The sequence below is a fragment of the Pagrus major genome, chromosome 5 (genome assembly GCF_040436345.1).
Source record: "Pagrus major chromosome 5, Pma_NU_1.0".
Classification (NCBI taxonomy): Eukaryota; Metazoa; Chordata; class Actinopteri; order Spariformes; family Sparidae; genus Pagrus; species Pagrus major.
The window spans coordinates 11,533,602-11,556,152 of NC_133219.1; the positions used below are offsets into that span (position 1 = coordinate 11,533,602).

The 22,551-nt window shown below is 41.3% G+C and overlaps 1 protein-coding gene across 2 annotated transcripts in view; it reads left to right on the forward strand.

Moving 5' to 3' along the window:
• Window positions 1-13,700, forward strand: part of LOC140995974 (uncharacterized) — a 37,025-nt gene extending 23,325 nt beyond the window's left edge. Inside the window, exons 4-16 of one of the 2 annotated variants that reach the window (XM_073466158.1) lie at window positions 145-219; window positions 6,108-6,251; window positions 6,539-6,616; window positions 6,792-6,943; window positions 7,112-7,166; window positions 8,270-8,344; window positions 8,485-8,593; window positions 8,708-9,247; window positions 10,144-10,656; window positions 10,754-10,867; window positions 10,961-11,094; window positions 12,756-12,807; window positions 12,925-13,149. In XM_073466158.1, the coding sequence (XP_073322259.1) occupies window positions 145-219; window positions 6,108-6,251; window positions 6,539-6,616; window positions 6,792-6,943; window positions 7,112-7,166; window positions 8,270-8,344; window positions 8,485-8,593; window positions 8,708-9,247; window positions 10,144-10,656; window positions 10,754-10,867; window positions 10,961-11,094; window positions 12,756-12,807; window positions 12,925-13,061 (2,178 nt within the window). In that variant the 3' untranslated portion in view covers window positions 13,062-13,149. Of the gene's footprint in view, window positions 1-144; window positions 220-6,107; window positions 6,252-6,538; window positions 6,617-6,791; window positions 6,944-7,111; window positions 7,167-8,269; window positions 8,345-8,484; window positions 8,594-8,707; window positions 9,248-10,143; window positions 10,657-10,753; window positions 10,868-10,960; window positions 11,095-12,755; window positions 12,808-12,924 lie in introns of both variants that reach the window. The other variant, XM_073466157.1, reaches the window with a different exon arrangement.
• The last annotated feature ends 8,851 nt before the right edge of the window (window positions 13,701-22,551 follow it).

A 22,551-nucleotide genomic window follows, 5' to 3' on the forward strand; every position in this document is an offset into this window, starting at 1 on the left:
CAATTTTATGAGACACAGATTAGACTCAACAACAGCAATGTGAATCCTATTGTTCCTCAGCCTCTCTTCCTCTTCCTCTGCTGCTGGTCTCCTCTGAGAGAGGTATGATATGAATGTAAGTGTCTACATCCTGTTTGTCCGCAGGTCGGCCAAAATGTGGAGGACTTCCGGAGGACAGAATGTGCCAGCCACATTCCAGCCATCAAAAGCTTCTTCAAGGTGCAGTAGATCAAGATGACCACTTATCATTGACCATTTGAACTGATGTAAACTAATGTACTCTTTCTCCAGTAGTTTGTCTGTTTGTTTGGTTTCTACACTAAACTGTGCAGTCAAGACGACGTCAGCTTTGACATTTCTAAAGTTGAGGAGAATCATGTCATGTTCTGTTGTCTTTAACCGTGGACTGTAGACTTTGTGCTCACAGACTCTATATTTACACACGGTAGTTTACTTTGTATTGTTTTGAGAGTTTCCTGTCCTCAGTCCACTTCCTGTTCTATTGAAGTGTTGGTCCTGTGTTTGAATGGTCTATCTGCCTTGTCACTACAAGGGCCCGGGGGGGGAAGGTTGGTTTTGGGTTGAAAGCTCCTTTGTTTGTAGTGCAGCTCAAAGTCACGTCACAAACTCAAGTTTGTAAGATAGACAGGAAGTCGAGAGCGGAGACAACATTTCTATATTTCAAAGATTCAGGTGACTTCTCTCCATCTGTGCCCCTCAGACTGTGTTTATTTAGCTTCAGTCTCACTGGGAGAGGTTCAGCTGACCCCTGGGTTTACTAGTTTCCATATAAAGGCATCACCCAGTCGGCTGCAGAAGCATCTGTGGAATGTTTGTTGTTTTTTTTGTCTTTTTTTTTTTTAACACTGCGATTCTGGGATTTTGCGAGCCAATGTATGAAAGCCCCTAACCCTTCTGTGAGACTGTTTGTGTGTGTGTTTATGTGCGTGCGAGCACCCATGGGCCTCTGTACATTTTCATGTGGGATTTCAAGATTGTAGAGAAATGATAACATGGCCAATATGGAATGGAGTGAAGAAAAACGGCTGTTGTGGGAGAATTATGACCTCTAACCTGAGCAAACACATGTAAATTAACGGCCAGACCTGTGTCTAAGTTGAAAATGGACACTACTGTGGCTGCTAACCCTCTTCTCTGTATGTGTAATATGACAAAACAAGGAACAGAAACAGTTTATTTGAAATCAAGACCAAACTGATGTTCTGACATTTGTTAGTGTCGATAAAAAATAAGATTCATTTTCCATTACTCAGCATTTCAAGCTTAAATTTAGTAGCTATCCAGACTTAAGAGATCAGACTGTATCACCTTGCTGAGGCATATGGTTTTCATTTACAAAAATATCCTGACCTAAGGACTGTGGTGATGATACATAACTGAGCTATCCTGTCTTCTGTCCACTCTAACTTTGCCAGCAGGCGTGACGTTTATCACATTTCATGAAGGCCACGTAATCATCTTTAATAACCTTTCCCGTCATGTACGTTGTTCATTAACAAAAAGGACCTTGCATCATTTGCTGGCAAAGACTGATCTGAGCATCATGGGACGCTTGTAAAACAGCGCAGCAGTCTGCATCATACCTCCGTCTGGGAAGTCATCTGGGATTGGTGTGTGATAAATTCTTTTAAAACGATTACTCAAAGCAGTTTGTTTTATAGCTTCTGTCTATATTTAGTTGTGAGGAATGTGGCATTTTCAGCCAACTGGCAAAAATTATATATGTACATATATATATATATATATATATATACATATACATATATATAATACGGGCAATATATATATATATTACAAAAATAGCATGTGAATTTATGTACATGTCCAATGTAAAGTAGCATTAAAAACCTGTAACTCTGAATAACCATACAATTCCCCTTTTTTTATTTACAGAAAAAGTGTTTTTTTCATTTTTTCCACATGAAAATAGGTTTATATAGTAATTATATTTATTAACTGATTAGATATCTTGTATAGTCCACAACATAAACTTTGAATAAAAGTGTTTTAACAACTTTCTAGAGATGTATTTCACAAACTAGTTAGCAACTTTACTGTCAAGCCACCACTTGATTATGACGTGTAAGACAGTGCTGAGAGTATTGAATTCACAGTTTGTATTTATTTTAATTTTTTTACAGTGTATTTTTAAGTGATTTTTATATAAAAATCAAATTCACAGAAATGGCATTACACTATGACTCTTGGCTTTGCTAAAAACAGAGCAGTGGTAGAATAGTTAACGATATTACCTACAACACAGACAACTTTGCAAGTCAAGGTTGTATTGTATTGTAGTCCACATTTAGCAGAGAATAAAGAGATGCTGCAACAACCTACTACTGAGATAACCTACATACATACTGATGATAATAACTGGGTGCTCAATTTGTTTGTTTTCTCATAGTGTTGGCTTTTATTGCTTTGGATACACTTAGTTAGAATTCCCCTTGGCACTATGTTAGTTTGTTTTTCGCTCCTTTCCTTTTCTCTTTACTCCTTTTTTCCACTTTGTCTGTGTCTTTCTGGCTTGCTATGTTGCATGTCCCAGCTGGCTTTGAGGGGGTTTTGTCAAGGCGAGTCTGCAGCAGCAGATTTGGGTATGTCACGTATTGTGCTCCAGTGTGGCGTTATGCTGTTATGAAGGCTAAAATATGAATAGGGTGCAGATGTTTTCATTGTTCCATGTTTCCACTTAAACAACAGCAGAGTACAGTTGAGTCAGAAGAGAAGTGTGACTGTGTTTGTGTGTGTAGGGGCATTAGACGTTGAGAAGGTGAATGGGAATGAGAATATGGGAGAAGTTGAGTCTTTTCTAACTTTAACAAAATCCATTTAACAGTTCATCAGACGTGTTTTGAGCACAACCATATTTGGCCACATGACAGCCTGGCACAAGCCCAGTGTCTTTTAAGGTGGCGCAAGAGATTTGGATTGCAACAAAGAACAGTACTCTTTTGTAAATAGGGACTAAAGCAACAGGTTTGGGTCAAAGCCTAAACCCTGAAGCACTTTAGATCATTCAAATCTGTCATCTCGCCCTGACACACTCTTGAGAACAGAGGCTTAATTTCATATCAATCAACATAACCCTCTGTTGCTCTTTCTGTCTTTCATCTAAGGAGCTCGCGTTACAAATTTCAAAGGGAATATAATCTTGGGAACATAATATGCTAATAATGTAACAAGAATCTCATTTTACTCTTCAAGAATCAACCTGCAGTTGTTTTTAAAGTCAGGAAAGTAAACTCTGAATTCTACATGTGAATAATAACATTTATCATAAGTGACCCATCAGTCAACTGGGTCAGACTTGAACTGGGGACATTTGAGTATCCCCACATGCAACTACTGCCTCTCACAGTGTCAACAACTCCTGAGTAAGAGAGAGACTGGAAGAAGCAGTTTGGTTCCAGAGCTGACAGTTTGTGCAGAGCTGAGCACAATTATATCGAGCTGGTAACTCTCAACCTGTCACATCACCTTGGGTTCCTCTTCCCCCCGGAGAGGTTATATTGTTATCCCCAGAGCCAGTTTTCAATGCCAGGGTCATCAATGCCAAGAATCGTAAAAAAAAAGATGGTTATTTTGAAAGTATCTAGGGCAGGGATAGGGGTGATTATGACACATTTGCCTGAATACAGCAGTTTACTAGCTGAAATTAATTAAGAACTCAAATGGAAAGAGTGCAATGCTTTCTGTTTGGCACATGTGAAGTCATTAAATGTACAGCAAAACACTTTATTGGGTGAAAAGGAGAGGGAAAAGAACAACGAGGGGAAGGTGTGAGACTGAGCGGAAGGTGTGAGCTTTATTTTATCTAAAACGCTTCTTGTTTACATTTCAAACAAGAAGATAAAAAAAGGTGCGTTTTGAAGTTGGAGCACCTGAATGCTGCTGAATGACTTGCGGCCAGAGGTGGCAAAAGTACATGCATACAAGCAAACAAGAGAAAATCCAGGCAGACGGCTGCAGGGTCTCTGCAGATACGAGACACTAACACGCCTTTTCTCCCCATTCCTCTCTCTCTCTCTGTTTGTTTCCATGTTGTTGAGTCTTTAACGTAATTTCGTCTTGCTACGTCTGCTGTGCGTGATATGAACTGATCAGTCTTGTGATGTTGGGAAGGTGGCAATGATGCAAAATAAAAATAATTCCCCTCAAAAGTGTTCAAACTAAAGTAACAAACCTGTTTTGAAAACGTAAGTAGTAGAAAGTACAGATATTAAGGAGTGAAAGTAGAAAGCTGTGAGAAAAATAAAAGTACAGATACCTGAAAAATCCACTTAAGTACAGTAACGAAGTATCTGTACTTTGTCACTTCCCATCTCTGCTTGCAGCGGTGTTGTCTGTTAAACCTACACACAGCAGGGTCGGTGTCACACTTGCACAGAACTGAACAGTGCACTCTGCCACTGAGAGCTTTTTCTCTGGTTATTGTGGTTCTGTCTGTTTCCATGATTTTCCCATCATCCCTGGCAGCACTGTGGACTGCTCGCCTGGTGTGTGTGTGTGTGTGTCCGCAGTTGGCAGTGACAGCTAGAGTGATATGGATTATACACTGCACTGACATGTATTATAGGGCACGTTGAATGCTCTGTTCAGTGTCAGTGTCGGTGTTGTCACTCAGATAAAGCTGTGGTTTCCTGTTGGAGGCTGACAGACCTGGCCCTCCATCAACAAGCCTGGACTTACTCTCCATGGAAAGTAGGTCCTGGCCACATACAAATGCCCGTACAGTATACATGCATGGGTTTATTCCATGTTAAACACCTATCTGTCCCAAAGAGCAGCAGCAGTGGAACACTATGTTTTGGTCTGTGGTTGTTGAATATGATCTGCCGCTCTATCACACATTAACTTGATTCCCGTAAAAATGCTGAGGTAGGGAAGGCCTTGTAGAGGATATTGATTGGCAATTTTTGCAGCCAACAGCGCTGAATGAGAGTTAGAGATAAGAGGTCTGGCAAAACTTGTCAGGATTAGAGACCAACAGAGGCCATTTTGACTGCGGGGCATACAGTACCAAGGTGGTTTTCTTGCTATTAGTTAATTCGGTCCTGACAGCGGTCATGTTCGCTTGGAACCCGGTATACTTAGCCGCTTTTAGCAGTTAGCTGTTCATCAGGATACTCCGCGAGTCACCGAGGGTTCAGGCAGAGCAGCTGAGGACATTAGAGGGAAAACCAGGAAACACTGTCTTCTTCTTCTAATCAGAGAAACGCTCCACTCCAGCGGCGTCTTTCTGACATGAAATCTTGGTGAGCTTGGTCACCACTTAAAGTTGAAGATTGATTAATGGGTGGATGGCGTGATATTATTGGTTGAAATTGGTTGGTTCTGGCCTCCCCTATAGCATGTGCGTCACGTAGTCCTCGCCACAGCAGCCTAGGGTTCAAATCCAAACCGCCCTTTGCTGCATGTCATCCCCTCTCTCTCATCCCATTTCCTGTCATATCTCTGCACTGTCCTATCAATAAAGCCATGAAAAGGAATTGGTTGTATCAAGCTTACATAAGCACATGTGACAGTTTGTTTTTACGAGAATAAGACATGGTTGGGTTTTTGATTTTTTTTTGGCATATGTTGTTAGATACATGCACAACATGACCGTAGATGCGAGGTAAATGGGTTAAAAAGGCATTTTTCTTGTCAGCTCGTCTTTAAGCTTGACTTTCAGGTACTGGGCAACAGTTGCTTTTTCTACCTTTTTGCAGAGATACATGCATTAACGCCCTCTTTTTCTCTCTTCAGCTATATCACCCCATTGTTCATTTTCCCCATTTCCCCCTCTGCTATCTGTAACTATCCAAAACCAATGCATTCCTGTTCTTGCGCTAAAGCCAGCGAGTATTTTTATTCTCTCACAGTCCTTGTTACTAAAGCAGTTGCACAACTGTTTGGCTCGAGGTTTGCATAACTCCAAGTCAGACCAAGAGAAAACCACCACAGGGACTGTGTGCGCTTGTGTATGGATTTCTAGCCTTTGTGTCTGTCTTGTTACCGAAGAGCATGTAAGGGTTTAAATCCAAGTCTGTTTTGATCAACTTGCCATCTCTTTTCCTTCCCTGCCCTTCGTGTTTCAGGAAGCACATGTGTTCATTGGTGCAGAGAAGGTGGAGGACGTGACAGAGGAGAAGATAAGAGCAGAGCTCAGCAAGGCCCAGGCCCACACTCCTACACAGTATGTGAGAAGGAGCTCCAGGTCGGCAGACAAGGAGGAATTAGTGGTGAGTCTCTTGCAATGCTGCTCCTGCCCATCAGATGGAGACAGAGACTTTCATATAGACACTGTCACATAATTTAGGGGAGAAATTTGTTTTGTGGTTTATATTTTCAGTAACTTAATTGTTTTACTTCGGCTTCTGGTATATTTATTCAGCCATGCTCATGAAAATGATGATATAACGTGGTGTTTTAAGTTGTGAAAATGCTACAATAATGCCTAAAAATGTCTGTGTATGCATTATTGGATAGTTTGTGAAACTCTATATTCACTGTTGTTGTTTTCATGCAGGGTACAAACTACAGAAAAACGAATGCAGCGATGGAGATGAGACTAATAAACAGAGAGTCCTTCTGGGCACGTGCAGAGGTAAGCCAAAGTAGCCTCTATAATTGGCCACATTAGAATGGCTAAAGTGTAGTTCAGCTGGATGTTTACTGTCACTCAAATTTAGCGAGCAACTGAAGAGAGCTGTTTTTTTTTCTTCCAAGTGTAATGAAAGTGTAATATATTCTACCTTCTTTTCTCATTGTGTGTGTGCCAGCGTGAAGAGGAAGAGAGGAAAGACGAGGAGAGGAGACGAACTTCAGAGGAGAGACGTCGCCTTGAGAAAGAAAGAGTCTTAAAAGAACGGAGGGATGCAGAAGAGAGAGACAGAAAGATGAACGAGAAGTTGCAAATGATTGAGGAGCAGAGGTGAGAACAATGTCTGTGTGCTGTCAATAGTGCCCCCCAGTGGGTGTATTTTTTATAGAACAAAGTTCGAGTGAATGCAATGTGATTTGGATAATGATTTTTGGATAGCAATAATAAGCGGTGCTGTTGTGTTTGTTTGTTTTTTATTGTTTTTTTTTTGTCTTGCAGAAGAAAACAGGCAGAGCAAGAAGAAGAGCTGCGCCGAAAGGAAAAAACTAAATGGGTGAGTGAAAAGATGTGAATAAATCTTGCTAGAATTTCAGTCTTTGCATAATAAAATCTAAGAAATATATGGCAAAAATGGTCAGACCATGTTTTCATGTTGGCAAAATTGACTCTTGGTCTTTGGAGTTTGGTTAGATCGGCCAGAACTTATTGACCCCCGTGTAAGAACTAGATTGTGTTCGTTATAAAACCGTTATTGTTTCTGACGACATTATAACCGACCCTTTGATTCATGTAAGTGGATTGAAAAGAGAAATGTGGATGATGTACCAACCACTGATCATTCAGTTCATAACTGAGATGAGATGATTAAGGGACTGTACAAATGAAGCGATTTTATAATTTATCGCCTAAAGAAAAACAAATGATCTTACTTAAAGGCAATTTATCAGATTGCATGCAGCTTCCTCTGGAACCACAAAAGGCTTTATACTTTTTCACATGTGCATGAGAAGTACTCTCCAAGACCTGTTAACACGTTAATGTGTAAAATTGGTGGAATTACTCTTTAATCCTTGTCACACATTGTGAAAGGTTGCTATCTATATAGAAGCACTTAAAATGGCAAGATATGACAGACTTCTTGACATTTTGATATGCAATTATATAGTATGTTGAAGTAAATGCTTTCTAATATACCAGATGTTATTGTAAAGAAGAATAAGAGCAAGACAAATCTCTGTTCTGGAGGTCTTCAACCATAGTTTTGGGAGAAGGCGTTTCTTGCAATGTTTCCTCTGGTCTTTACTTGAGTCTGCCTCAGATCTTTGTTATGAATGCAGAATACTTACAGTATGATTTGTATTAGAGTATGATTTGTGACGTGCGAGGGTAAAAGTGTGTGTGTAGTGAGGGGATTGCAGGTGTCAGAGATGTCTGAGAGAAGAGCTAAATTCATTTCCATATTTGGAGTGGGCACTGATTTCTGTATCATTAATTACGGCTAAATGTCAAAACACTCAAGTTCCACAAGTCTCGAGTGTTGTGTCATCTACTTTTTTTCAAAAAGTTCTATTTTAAATGAACAGATTAAAGGCATTAAAATGTGTGCGTGTGTGTAAATATGTAAATATGATTGCTGCTGTGTTTCTGCACTGACAGGATCAGCAGCAGAGGGAGCATGAGGAATTTATGAGGGCTCGTCTTAGAAGGAGTGAATCCATAGAGAAAGCAGCAGTAAGTGAATCTCAGACTATATAAACCTATACGGCTAACACGACATTATAATGCTTTGAATTAGTACTTTGTCAAAATCTTGCTCGGTCTGTTTAATCATTTCAATATCTAATGCATACTCTACGTCACCTGACCTGCAGGAGGCAGCAGCATTAGTGTCTCAACGCTCCATGAACCCTCGGGAGTTCTTCAGGCAGCTGTCATCATCGTCATCACAAAGTCCCACCAGCCCTGGATCCTCCCGCACTGGTATGTACACTTGAACATGTATTAACTGAAAGGAGCTCATTGAAACAAAACAACAGCGCAGGGTTGCAGTGAATTCAGTTTGTTGTCTTCACAAACTGTTTTCTTTCTCTCCAGGCAAACCATTCAGGCGATACCAGCGCAGCCTGACAGACACAGCCTTCATCTTCGCCAAAGCAGAAGAGAGCACGGCATCCTCCCCTCGCAGTTCTCCCCTTGTCTCCCCCTTCTCCCGCGCTCCTCCCTCTCCCATCTTCCGCGCCTCGTCTCCCCCCACAAGCCCTGATTTCCGCCCCGTCACCTCTCCACAAAGGTCCAGACCTCCCATGTCACCGCCCACATCACCTCTCCGTCCCGCCCCTCCGGTCTCAGCCCTGCCCAGTGTTCCACACACTAACGACCAAGTTCAGGATGTTTTTGAGCCCAAACTCCCGTCACCCACAGAACCTTCTGCACCTCCAGCCTCCCCTACTCTCTTGGCTTCCTTGTCCTCCAAATTAGTCAAAAACAACCCCTCTCAGTCACATCCGGAAGCCCTGCCTCCCTCGCCACCAAATACCCCAACCCAGCCGGAGCACTCAACTTTCAGCTTTGAGCCTGTTCTAGCTCCACAAGCTCCGACGGCTCCTCTTCCAGAGAGACCGCAGCCAAACACAGGTAGGGTGGAACAGGACACAAAAAAATTAAATGGCATCTGATTGTACAATGTTGTTATATAATTCTGTTTTGAAGTAATCTGCGGAGAAATGTATAAAAAAAACAAAAAAAAAACACAACGCCCATTCAGGGTGATGATGCAGTGTTAACTGCTGATTACTCCCGAAAACATTGTTCCTGCTGTGTATCGTCACCCCCAAAGTCATAGTCTTGGTCAGAGCCACTGTAAATCACCTCTGTACTGTATCCACTGTCTTCAAACTGACCTCCTGCAGTCTTGGAGGCTGTGTTCAGTCCCACTTCGGTGTCCAGCTGTGTTCACTCTCACATCAGGTGGCCAGATCCAGTTGAGCTGAGCCCCACAGCTATGGTGACTCCCCCTGTGATCTGAGGTCCCAGTTCAGACAAACAGGCTCCATGGCTAACTGAGCCTTGAGCTAATTTGCTATTGGTAGCTACCTACAGCCAAGGATAGCTAGCAGAGAGCAGCAGTTGTCAGTTACTCTGGTGATATGCCGCCCCCTATGGTTTTGTAGCTACCTTTGAATTCTGGCCATATTCTACAAATTAAACCTTTAAATATTGGTTGTTAAAAAGTTTATTACAGGCTAAAGTTACTTAGAGCTTTAGCCAAGAGTTACATACGGCCAGGGACTATGAATCAGTGGCCTGTTGAAATGACAGAGCTCAGAATAATTTTACAGTCCAGTCACAATTAAATATTCCTATAGTAGCCACATACACTCCTGCCAAGCTTCACTGTAATGTGCACCCAGAGTGCCTGGCTTTTCTGTTCTTTATACTGTACAGAGCCTTCATGTGCACTTTTACAACATGTAAGCTCATCAAATACACTGTCGTGTTTTTAATGATATTCATTTTTTTCCAATCAACAGACCTCAACACAGCCACTCATGTGCACACTGAGCTGGTCTCAGACATCGGCTACAAAGTACAGGCTGTCCTGGTGGAGGAGGATGAGGAAGAGGATGTAGAGGAGCACGAGGAAGATGTGGAGGAGCACGAGGAAGATGTGGAGAAGCACGAGGAAGATGTGGAGGAGCACGAGGGAGATGTGGAGAAGCACGAGGAAGATGTGGAGGAGCACGAGGAAGATGTGGCTGAAACACAACCACAGCCTTCTGCCGTTACCACAGAACCAGTCCAGACTGAGACAGAGGAGCAGGAGCAAGAGGAGGAGGAAAAGATGGAGGAGAAGGAGGAGACCAAGGTGAAAGAGGAGGAGGGATTAAAATGGGAAGCTGAGTATGTACTGCTGGAGGAGCCAGTGGAGGTGGTGCAGGAGGAAGAGGAGCCAAAGAAAGATGAAGAGGAGAATTCAGAAGACGTTCAGGCCCCTGCTGATCCGACTGAGCTTTCAGAAAAAGAGGAAGAGTCAGCAGTCACAGGTAGACCTCCTGTTCTTGTGTCCTGTTCTGGTTACTGTAGCTTTCTCAAAGTTAAAAGGACGTTTGACATGTTAATGATTATTATAATATGTTTCAGAAGTCATTGTTTCAGATGCCGAACCAATTTGTCAAGAAATCAAACAGGAGACCGTCGTCCCCTCAACCAACGGGATCACAAATGGAGAGGACACACAGGAACACAATGGCATAGGTTTGGCAACAGATCACTTTAAACAATATTACACTTAAATACATTAATTCTCTGTGCCGGTTGGACGATGATGAATGCTTTTCACTTTCTCAGAGCGATCTTTGAGTCCATCTGACACAGAAATCAGCTCACCGGAGCTGGCTGTGTGCTACGATCTTCATGGCACGAGAGAGGAGGACGACGATGTTGAAGAGAAGGAACAAGAGATCATAGAAAATGGACAAGAGGTACTAAATCTACAAACACATGTACTTGCACAGTGTCTTGCATAAAGCCTATTAGTTTAAAAGTGGAAATCTGTTCATAATTAAAACGTGTTCTTAATTAATACATTAAACAGAAATAAACGATGTGTTAGTCCGTCTCAATACTCTGCCTTCCTGACCCTGTGTGTGGCACTCAGCCCCGAGCCCACTGGTTCCTAATTAAGATGTAGATTCTTCAAAATAGGTTCAAAACACATTGTTTTATTTCAATCAATGAGTCAATCAATCACCCTTTATTTATACTCGAGAAATCTTTCAGGGGTGACCCTCATTTACAATGACATCGAGTAAAAAAAAAACATAGAGAATGAAAAACGATAACAAGGAGAAATACTGACAAAGTGAAAGCAATCCTACAACAGGATCGTAAGAAGCCCTTAAATAAATCATTGTTTTAGATCCAATAATATGATAAAAATGTAAATAATAACATACATATATATATATATATATAGTTATTTAAAATAGTCCCGATTAAAATGAATGAATGTTAGCATAAATGCATTTATTTAAAAATAATTACAACTAGTGGTTTTGAGACTTAAGATCAAATTTCCTTAATAGCAGTCTTTCCAAGTTCAGACCTAAATTGTGGGACGTGAAGCATAAGCCAGTCAGTAGAAAGGTCTAATAAAGACCATAGAAGATATAAAGCTTTTCTGACAGATAACTCTCTTCATCAGTTTGGTATAGAAGTAATTGGCATTGCTACTACTTAAATTACGTTCATCCATTGTTCCAGTGACTGTCTCCCCCTGCTGGCACTGCACCTTCATAGGCACATGTACTTTTCACATCTAGGCAAGGTAAACCATGACACTTCAACCCCTTTCACACCAGCCAAAAACTCACCAACACCTGCTAACATCTGGCTTCTGTCTTCAATGTGAATGTGTACAATCGGCATTCAGTCTCAGATCAAATGACTCTTCAGTATTTATCGCCTTCAGCTCTGATGTAAACACAACAGCTGGGTGAACACGCTACTTTACTCCGCTTGTCAGGCGCGATGCTATGACGTGTGTTGAAGTAAGAGCTGCTGGCTTGTTAATATCTTTCTATCCGACTCTGTCATGCAGCGCTTGAACATCGTTCAGTCATCACTGAGTTTGAAAGGGAGACTGAAGTAAAAGATCTTAAGTGTGACCACCGTTAGCTGCTTCAGTGTCTGAGCCTTGCCAGCTGCCTGATCGGTGCTGCTCTCTACAGAGATGAGAAAGAAGCAAGATGTCTCACTCCTCAGCAACTGCCGCTATCCGCTCTGGAAGAGACAACACATCTAATTCAAAATGTTATTGATTAAGACTTTTTAAAACAAGTTTAATGTCTGTAGATGAGGTTTAGGATCTGCTGTCCCTGTTTTTCGGGCACATTCATGATGACAGATGTCATGACACCTGGGGTAAAGGTGTTGCTCAGTGATGTGTTTTTGGACAGAGGAATGAAATATATCTGGCATTGGCTCCAGTTGTTACCGCCAGCCTATCTTTATAAATCAAAGTTCATATGACAAAAGTTTCCAGGAAAGTGATTTCGTTTTCTGTCTTGCGGATTTTAATTGAACAAGACGTGTGATTCATGATTACAGCCTTCCTCTGACTCCATTTTCCTCTCCACTTCAGGTTTTAGCCGAGCGACAAATGTGCGTCCGAGCTCTGTATGACTACCAAGCAGGTAAGCTGCCATTTAGAGGATAATCGCCATGCATGTGTGCACATAAAGTGCCTCCACTTACAGTAAATTACACTGTGATTAGTGGGTCTTCACCATGTTATCTTGCGGTTCCCACAGAAGACGAATCTGAGATCTCGTTTGAACCTGGTGACATCATCAGGGACGTGGAGACGGTGGACAAAGCTTGGTGGAGGGGGTGGAGCAAAGATGGACATCAAGGCTTGTTCCCTGCTAATTATGTAGAGACTATATAGGCAGGCAGAGATACACAAGAGCACACACAGACACACACAGAGACACACACACACACACACTCAGGGACACCATCTCCCCTCATGTTTGTTCATGTTTTTACCTTAATCCTCCCACTGAAACTTTGTTCTCTCTATTTTGTAGGAAGGATGAAGAAAAATGTGATTTTTTTTTTGGAGAAAAACTAAATATTCTTACAAGTATGCAGAAATTACCCAGCCTCATTTTCTTGGATAAAATAGCGGAGACCTTTTTCCTGGACCAAAATAACTTATTTCCTTTTGAGATACAGCAGGAATGTTGGTGGGAGGGATCAGATCACTGTGACAAATGATCACAAACTTGCTTTTCTTGTACGAAACACAAACAGATTTTTATAGTGTATAGTCGTCTTTTTGATCCGCACATATAACAAGCATTCCATTCTGCTCACTTTGTGTGTTACATTGCTAAAAAAGAATTTACCGCTCTTGACTGTTATATATAATCAAGATACATGTATAAGACATCATCTTATAATCACATTCCTGTATTTCCTGAGTTATTTTGTAGCTCTGTATTTTTTACTGACAAACTCACAGCATATCTTAATTACCCAAACCAGAAGAGAAAATAAACAAGCGGAGGAGAGAGGCACTGTATTGTCACCTGTATTTCTGTATCATTCTTTAATAAGACGTCTTGTTCATATGGTGATGTTCTTCCTTACATTTTGTGATTATGTCTCATCTTAATTTCTCTTTAATTAAAATTAAAGCGTCACATCGACACAGATGATAAAAAAATCTTTAAATTTGTAATCTTCTGTAATCTTCTTAATACTCTACATTGTATATAAGAATGTATAAAAAAAGTCAAATATCTTCTTTTTTCTGTACTCGGCTTGTATGTTTGTATGTTGATGCTATGTACTTTACATTCTTTGTATTTACTCCAAACTTACAAATATATAGCGTCTACAAGCTCAAACTGCTTTAAAAAATGTTTGTGTCCTGGTTCATTCTGTACAACAGAAACTGTTTTCTGAGTGTCAACATTCTCTCAAATATTAACTTATAGCATCTCTAATCATTTCATCATCAAATCTCAGGAAGAAAATGTGTTTTTCTTACGTTTTTGTCCTTCAGATATTTTGCAGGAATTCTAGATTTGTCCAATATCTGACAAAATAATCAACAAATACATCTGCTGCTTATTATCTACTTTTAAATAAAGCATTTGAAAAATAAACACATTTTCATGTTGGTACAGACACACGAGCATGACTCAAATATAACTAGCAGCAGGTGATTATCAGCAGGTGATTAACGGTCACATTAAAAGGATAGCACACATTCCGTTTTCATGTAAGCAAACAGACGATTCACTCATTATCTTATGTCCTCGATGAGAGCAGAACATAATGAGATCTTCAGCAAAAGTTTGGTTTTATCGGTAGAGTTTGCATTGTTAGTGTGAAGTTTTCAAGTTGTTAATGAGTGAACTTAATTTCAGTAACATTTTTCTTATTTTTACGTGACTTTACTCCACTTGCATTCAGGAGAAGACAACAAAAGTTGTGACTTGTAGTCCTTTTTCACACCTATAGGTGGAGACATTGCCTTTTCCAATATGTCAGTGACAACATTATTGAGAGGGCGCTCACTGGAGTGAACAGATTCCTCGGGACAAAAGGCAAAATATTTTGACAAGCAGAGAGGAGGCTCATTGTTACACACATTTTAGAAGCGGGATATCCAGACATTTCCAAAGCTAAAAATTGCTAATGCTGCTACACCTCAAACAGGATTTTCCCCTTAGTGTAATAATGATTGATGGAATATGACATTAATATTTCTTAACCATACACTTTTAATATTTTTTGGGGGGGCTAGGTTACGCTCTTGTAGTGCCAGTTCAATAACCGTGTTTGGCAGATGTGCCTCTGTTCTGAAATAGAGAGAGGTAATGTTTGACATGGGTCTCATCCTGCCTGAACTGATGCCTGTTGACAGTCTGACTAAATCTATCCAGGAGACTATTCTGTTGAGGTTATCCCAGAAGGCTAATCACCAGTGATATGTGTGAAAAGGTGATGAGCCTCTTATGAAATACTAATTGGGTTGCAAGAAGAAGACCGTGAAAGCTCAAATGAGCAAGATTGAGAGATAGAAAAAAAAAAACAAGACTTAATTTCAGTTAAACAGGCATAAAAAACGGGAAAACTTCACATTAATGTCATAACGCCACTGTATATAATTTTACACTGGTGTGCAGGAGAAAGATAAACAGCCACAGAGTGAGAGATAAATTGAGAGAGAGGACATCTGTGCTCAGAGAATGTGAAGGTAAATTAGTCTCGACAGTTGCGTCCCCCCTTCGCTCGCTTTGCCATAATCCCCGTTCTCATGGTCATCCCCACAACTCAAGAGATCTCTTGTCTCTTCAGATTAACCAGAGTGATAGGGAGACACAGGCTAATGTGCCATTCAACTTCCCCTTCCCCTTTGTCTTTAGGCTGTTCCTTCCTTCTGTGACCCTCATCAGTAACAAAACCCTTTCTACTAGGGGTGATAAACTAACAGAGAAGACCTCCCTCCTCTCCTCCTGGCTTTCCCTTTATCTCTTTCTTAACTGACAGACTCTATCCGACCGGTGGAGGACTGACAAGTGTGGGACGGCCGAGGTGAAGTGGCGTTAGGGAAGTGCCACTCATTGTAGTGTTATCAGCACAAAGGCCAGCGACAGACACCTAATCTGACCTGGCTGCTGATGGCTCGTGGCTTATTGGCTGGGTTTCTGCTCGGAAGCAGATTCTGCCAAACCCCGAGATACATGGAGAGGAGGATAAGCACAGACACACGCACAAACGTATGCACATGGGCATACATGAAACGCACATACATGTACACACTATTCTGAGCCCTCATTTCTGAAGCAACCTCCTTCTCCTTGCCGCTCCTCAACCCCTGCCTGTCAGTGTCTAACTAATAGTTTGCTGCAACTTTTTGTGATTAATTATGTGTTTGGGAGAGGTGTCAGTTTTATAGTAGACAAAAATGTTACCACAGCAGTATCATGACTCTGTGTACAGCCTCCATTCTTTGCTGTAGTGTAGCTGCGAGCACCTGTGTGCAAATGTGCACGAATGGGACTTGTTTTCTTTTTGGCTCATTGTTCTGCGGAAGGAAACATGAAGGCCAGGATCACCCCAGCTGTCCTAAAGCCTTCAGGTTACCTTAACAATGTTTGTGCCAGAGGAATGCCCAGTTGGATCTTCCCCACTCCAAAGTGATATGAAACTTACAGTATCCACAGTGCTCTGCTTTCATACAGCGTTATTCTTAAAATACTGCTTTTCTCTTCCCTTGCTGAAATAAAGATTTGTAAGCACCTGTCTGTAAGAGCACTATCTGAGAAAATGGGTCTCATTTTCTCTTTGGCTCTTTGTTCTGCAGGGGCATCAGCTACCACAGGCAATGTTTCCTCCACCGGATCAAACATTACCCACCGGCTACAGAAACTCCATTGCAACCCTTGGTGCTGTATCAAAATGTGAATCCACCACTGATGCTGTTTGCTTTGCTAGACAATCTCAAGCCTACAACTGTTATCTGGGAAGAATTTCTCTAAACTATTATGCTTCTTCAACATAAATCAGCTTTAGCTTGGTGATAATTCCATCTGGTGTAAGTCTTGATTAAACCTTTGCTTTTAGACATCTCTCTTGTTCTTGACATTGTCATTTTCTGTTTTCCCTTTAAAGATAATCTTCAAAACCGCTGAAGAAGATAACGCCGCGGAAGCTCCTGATGGCTCCAGCCAAGATTTTACTGTCGGCATAGAAACCGGCCCATTAACTTCTGAAGCCCTCTTTGGCAAAGCTCCCTTTCCCCTTCATTGCCATCAAAAAGCTATTTCCCTCGGCCAGTCCCACACAACCCTAACAATGAACAGAGGATTAGAACATCTCTCTGTCTTGAAGCAAAAAAAAAGAAGTGAAAATGTATTTAAAAAAAATCTCTTTTTACCAGTCATTGGTGAAGACTAGTTGGCAGCATTTCCTCCACAGGATTTTTCCTGACATGATTCCCAAGAGGCGGTTTTTGCTTTTACGATACAATTCCTGCGCTTGCGATCAGCCAACATGTGGCATTGTGATCCAATCACAGAGATTTTTTTTTTCCCCCCTTCAGTTCGTAAATGGTTAAGTCTCTCAGTCTATTGTGAAGGAATCTTCAAAGTGGATAGAAACCACAGGGGAACATTGGTAGTTGTTAATTAATGCAACAAACTCTGTACAAATGCTTTATTTTCCTGATTCCTAAGATGAAAAAAAAAAAGCACTCTTTGAATCTAGCAACAGGCGCGACCAAATCTGTTACTTCATCTTCGAGCCTTTATCCTGGACAATGAAATGCTGTTGTTTCTCTGAAAACCATAAGTGATTTTTATTAACTCTGCTGTGGTTCCAGAAGAAATCTCTCTGGTTTAGGTTTATTGGATTTCTGTTCATACCGATCATTTATGTTTCCATTCAGTAAATTGACGTAAAATGTGTTTTGCTAAAATGATCTTTTCTGGTCTTTATGACTGTCATTGAATTTGAAAGAAATGGGAACCATGACAGAGGCTGTGGTAACCACTGAAAGGCAACTAAAGCAAAATTGGCCAAGATAAATGACAGATAATAGGGTTTAATCTTAAGATTTTCTAAATTGCTTTCAATCCAGTAAATTACTTTAAATGTTTTGGATTGCTTGTAATTGTACACATTTTCATATTTTTTAATAAACAGCAACAGTATATCTTTTTAATAAAGAACAGAGAAACATTGTCAAAGTAAATCATGACCTTAAAGTCAAGAGAGTTGTCAGAAGTCGACCTGTGAGCGGACTGGAAGGTCCTGCTGGTCATTAATGGGGTTAGCTGTCCCTTACACTAAAGATTAGCCGGGGTGAGAGGCCCTGTCCTCCTATTGACTCACACACACAAACACACACACGTTCTGCGATTCACACACACACTGCCTGTGGCACCACAATCACTGCCAGATGCTGTGACTTTCTCTCAGACAATTCATTTCACAAGTACCTCTGAAGGAGCGATGCCGATGGTGGCATTTGAGGGAGACAAATGTACATAAGTGTGTGTGTGTATGGGGATACGCCGGTGGCGGTGCGTGAAAAGGACACATATGAGATCAGATAGAGTTGAGACTAATTCACAGCCTGGCCTCAGGACATTAAGCGGGATAAAGTGAGACATCTTTTCTCACACCATTTAGGCTAAGCCCATGGGGACACATTCTTTTTTTCTTGGCTGAACTACATGATTTCAGGCTATCGGTGTGGCTTTGAAGCGCAAAAAAAACAACAACATGTCATCATTTTTCAAAAATCACCACAAAAATGGTATTGAAAGGTGAAAAATTGGTGAAAAAGGTCTTTTAATGCAAATAAAAACTGAGCGCGGCTAATCAGTTCACATATTTACATGCTGAAATAAGACATGCACAACAACTTGGTGCTTCACACTGCTGTTCCAATAATTGTGATGTTAACTGTGCAGATTTATAGTGGATGAGACACCCAGAGCCAGCCCTTGGCAGCCCAGGCACGGTGCCCGCCCCATAGGGAGGGGGATGATGGAGAGCAAACAGCTAATAATTAATACCATGATTACACAGGCTGCAACAACACAGGGAGACAAACCTTAACACACCCAGGCGGGGACCTGACCAAGACTGATAGCACAGGAGCATGCAAGTACACACACAGATGCACAAATATATAGACACAGGCATGCATGCACTGTATCTGTCACATGCACATACTAACAGCAACCAGGGGCAGCACTCAGATAATTAATACCACAACATCTAACATCTCTTTGTTCACACGGATCAATTAGAAAATGTGAAAGCCACAGAGGAGCTTTAGAGGAATAGAAAACAGTCATTTTATAGTTGTGTTTAGATGGTACAAGGCCTGTACAGCCTGGAGAAGCAGGCCTATCTTCAGTTCTATTCAATGAAGCACTGGTGTTTGCTGTTTGACTGTAAACAGAGCACCAGTCCTCCTGTGTCACTTTGGCCGCTGTGAGACATTTAAAGTAAATAAATCCAGCTTCCTAACCAACCACTAAACCCTACCTGCTATGTGTTGAGCTGATACTATAATTCAAAGACTAAAAAGACCATAAAAATGTGTTTAGGCTGTAACAATACCACCCGGACCCCCCTGTGCGTGTGTGTGGATGAAACCTCCCATCCTAAACAGCCATTACCTAAGCCACACAGTAGGATAACAACATAAAAACGTCACGGTCACCCTCATTAGCAGCTGGGCTGGAGCTCCTTTGATTTGTACGCGCACGCACGAAGTCGGTGATGGCTTCCATATGGGCAAACCCTTCATTTTTTAATATAACCAGCATCACGTTACTGCGAGATGAGGTGATCCCAATTTCTCCAAAACCTCAAATATTTTTCTAAATGTGCTCGACATGTCCAGGATTTCCTACCATTTGAAGGGATGCAGGGGCGGTGTGTGTTTTCACTACAGTGCGGCTTGCCGAGCTCCCTCATAATGGGTGTATATGTGTGTGTCAAATCTAGAAGGGTGAGAGAAACACAGGTTGTGTGCAGTAAAGTGTGTGTGTGTGAGTAAAGAGATGCCAACCATGGAGGGGCCGTGCAGGGCCCACAGCCCTTGGCCACCACTTCCTCCCCCTCCGTGCCACATTGACTCTGTTTCCATTACCACAGTGGAAGGAACAATAAAGGGCTGATGTGTGGATGTGTGGTCTACTCGCACAGCAGAGGCCTGGACAGCCCAGGACAGATTGACTAAGCTAGTGAGACCTGGACAGCTTTGTGTTTGTGCATGTGCCTGTGCTCTACCTGACGACAGCTTGTCAGACACCGGAGAGTGGAGTAGAGGATTACTGCAGTAATCTTATGAGGTTTTGCCCCAATCTAATTTTAACGCCTCAGCCTGCTCGGATCAGATAATAATCGAGCTTAAGTTCTCAGTATTGACCCATCTATTGTGTAGTTTTTCTTTGATTTCACCCAGATATGGGTCCAAACACATTCGCTAATAATATTTTCCTCTTTTCAAAACTCTAACCTAAATAGTGGCACATCACTATGATACAACATTTACAAAGATGGACATATTGAAAATATTTGCTGTAAATGTCTCAGCTCAGTTCATATCTTCTATCTATCCAAACTGGAAAAAAAGACAAAAAAACTAAACCATAATATAGCCTTCCCTGCATGTGCCTTAAGATTAAAAGAGCTTTATCAGAGTTGAAACTAATGAAAATGAAATTAGAGGAAAAACCTAAACCTGTCTGTGATATTACTGACAAAAATTAGCTTATAGTACAGAAAAGAGTTTCTCATCTCTTTGTTTCTTTGTTCGAGGAGATGATGACACATTTGATCCTGTCTCGTAGTGTCACATGTCAACCTCCTCATGCCCTGTCACTCTGACAGCTCACAGCCCGCGAGGCAAAGGATCATGGGTGCTGTGTCAGACACAGCGGGGAGGTCGGAGGAAGGCAAACTAAACGCACAATGTGTGTTTCCGTGTGCGAGTGCGCGCGCATGTGTCTGTGTATGACTGCATGTGTGACTATGTGTGTGCATGTATGTCAGTCTGAAGGGATGGATGCATGCCAAAGGCGAGAGCAACACCATGTCAGAGTGCTAGCAGACGATGCCCATTTCAGATACACTAATTCAAACAGTCAGCTCAGCCATGAAACCATTTCCTCCCATGATCCCTCCACTCCCTTCCTCTATGCTCCATGTGCGTCGGCAGGGTATTGCAAGGTGTCGCGACAGCCATACCTGAGTCTGTGTGAGTGAAAGTATGGTTTTGTTTTAAATAATCGCGTTAGCTGCCTTCAAGAAAAGTAGATATGAGTATCAGAGTTTGCACCATCCCTGTTTAAAAGAAGTTCAGAAGTTTTAAGAAGGATGGGAGTAAAGTTTCTTTAATATAGCAGCTTTCACAGAGCGAGGTCAAACGGTACTTCACAAGGAATATTAATAAATAGAGTGGTGTAGCGGTGATGTAGTTTTGTAGGCTAACCTGGATGTTAGCATCGCCCTGGTTCCCTCGACTAAAAGCCAATTCGATTTTTGGATTGGATTTTTGAATATTGCTGAAAATAAGCTCTGTGGCAAACACAAGTTTATGATACTTACATGTTTGTTCAGTTAGATAATTTTCACAGATGAGCACCTCTTTTGTAATTTTCAAAGCATAAATGAAATCGCTAGAAGTAAAAAAGCTAATGTTAGGCTATGAACAGACAACACTGCGGCTTCAACGTCACCACCACTAAGCGTCTTGCTACACAATTACTCTACACGTTTTCCATAAATTGATAAATCTACAAGTTGTAAAGTTAAAATTACAATAGTTTGTAACTGAAGTCTGCCTCTACAGATGGACTGGTGAGTAGATGAGTCTCTGTGTTCGGCGTGATGACGTTTAATGTCCATAACAAACTTCAGTAGTCTCATTAAGCCACTTGTTAGCAACCGCTGTTTTTAAGACATTTAAGTGCTTTATAATTAAATTGTGGGACATTTAATGATGTATTTTACGGAAGCCCTAAAGGGCCATGCATTCATACATTTTATTTCCTCCGTTTTCCCGTGATAACAAGTTAATTTCATTTGTTTTCTCGAAATCTCGAGTTATTATCTCGAAATAACAACTGCCGTTTTCCGAGATAACGGGATAATTTTCTCGAGATCTCGAGATAACGAAACTTTGTTTTCCTGAGATAACGATATAATTAATTTGAGATCTTGAGAAAACAAAACGATAGTGTAGTATATTAAATCATTGCAGGAAACATCATTCAGTGTAGCAATGTCAGAGGAGCAGGAGCATATCGATCACCACGTCACATATCTTTTCAATCAAGGCCTGACACAGGCTGAAATAGCATTATGCCTTGCTATTACAGATAATATATACATTAGTGTGCGTAATCTAAAAAGATGGTTAGCAAGGCTTCAGCGCAATCTAAGTGAGCCTGATGTTGTCATTAACTAGCCTACATAGCTGACCAGCTACGAGGTCCCGGGCGTCTCCATAATCTCAGGCCTATCATATCACAGTCATTATCTCGAGATCTCGAATTAATTATATGGTTATCTCGGGAAAACAAAGTTTCGTTATCTCGAGATTATCCCGTTATCTCGGGAAAACGGCAGTTGTTCTTTCGTGATAATAACTCGAGATCTCGAGAAAACAAATGAAATTAACTCGTTATCACGGGAAAACGGAGGAAATAAAATGTATGAATGCATGGCCCTTTAGGGCTTCCGTATTTATGTAAACATGTTTTCAGGTTTTCATTCTGATGTCCTCCGGCTGCTCTGTCTCAACTCTATGAATTACAGAGTTTCCTGAAAGCAACCTACAACTTTAGGGCACTAAAGCTTCAAGTTAGCTCTGCTAGCTAACTCTACCTGGAGCA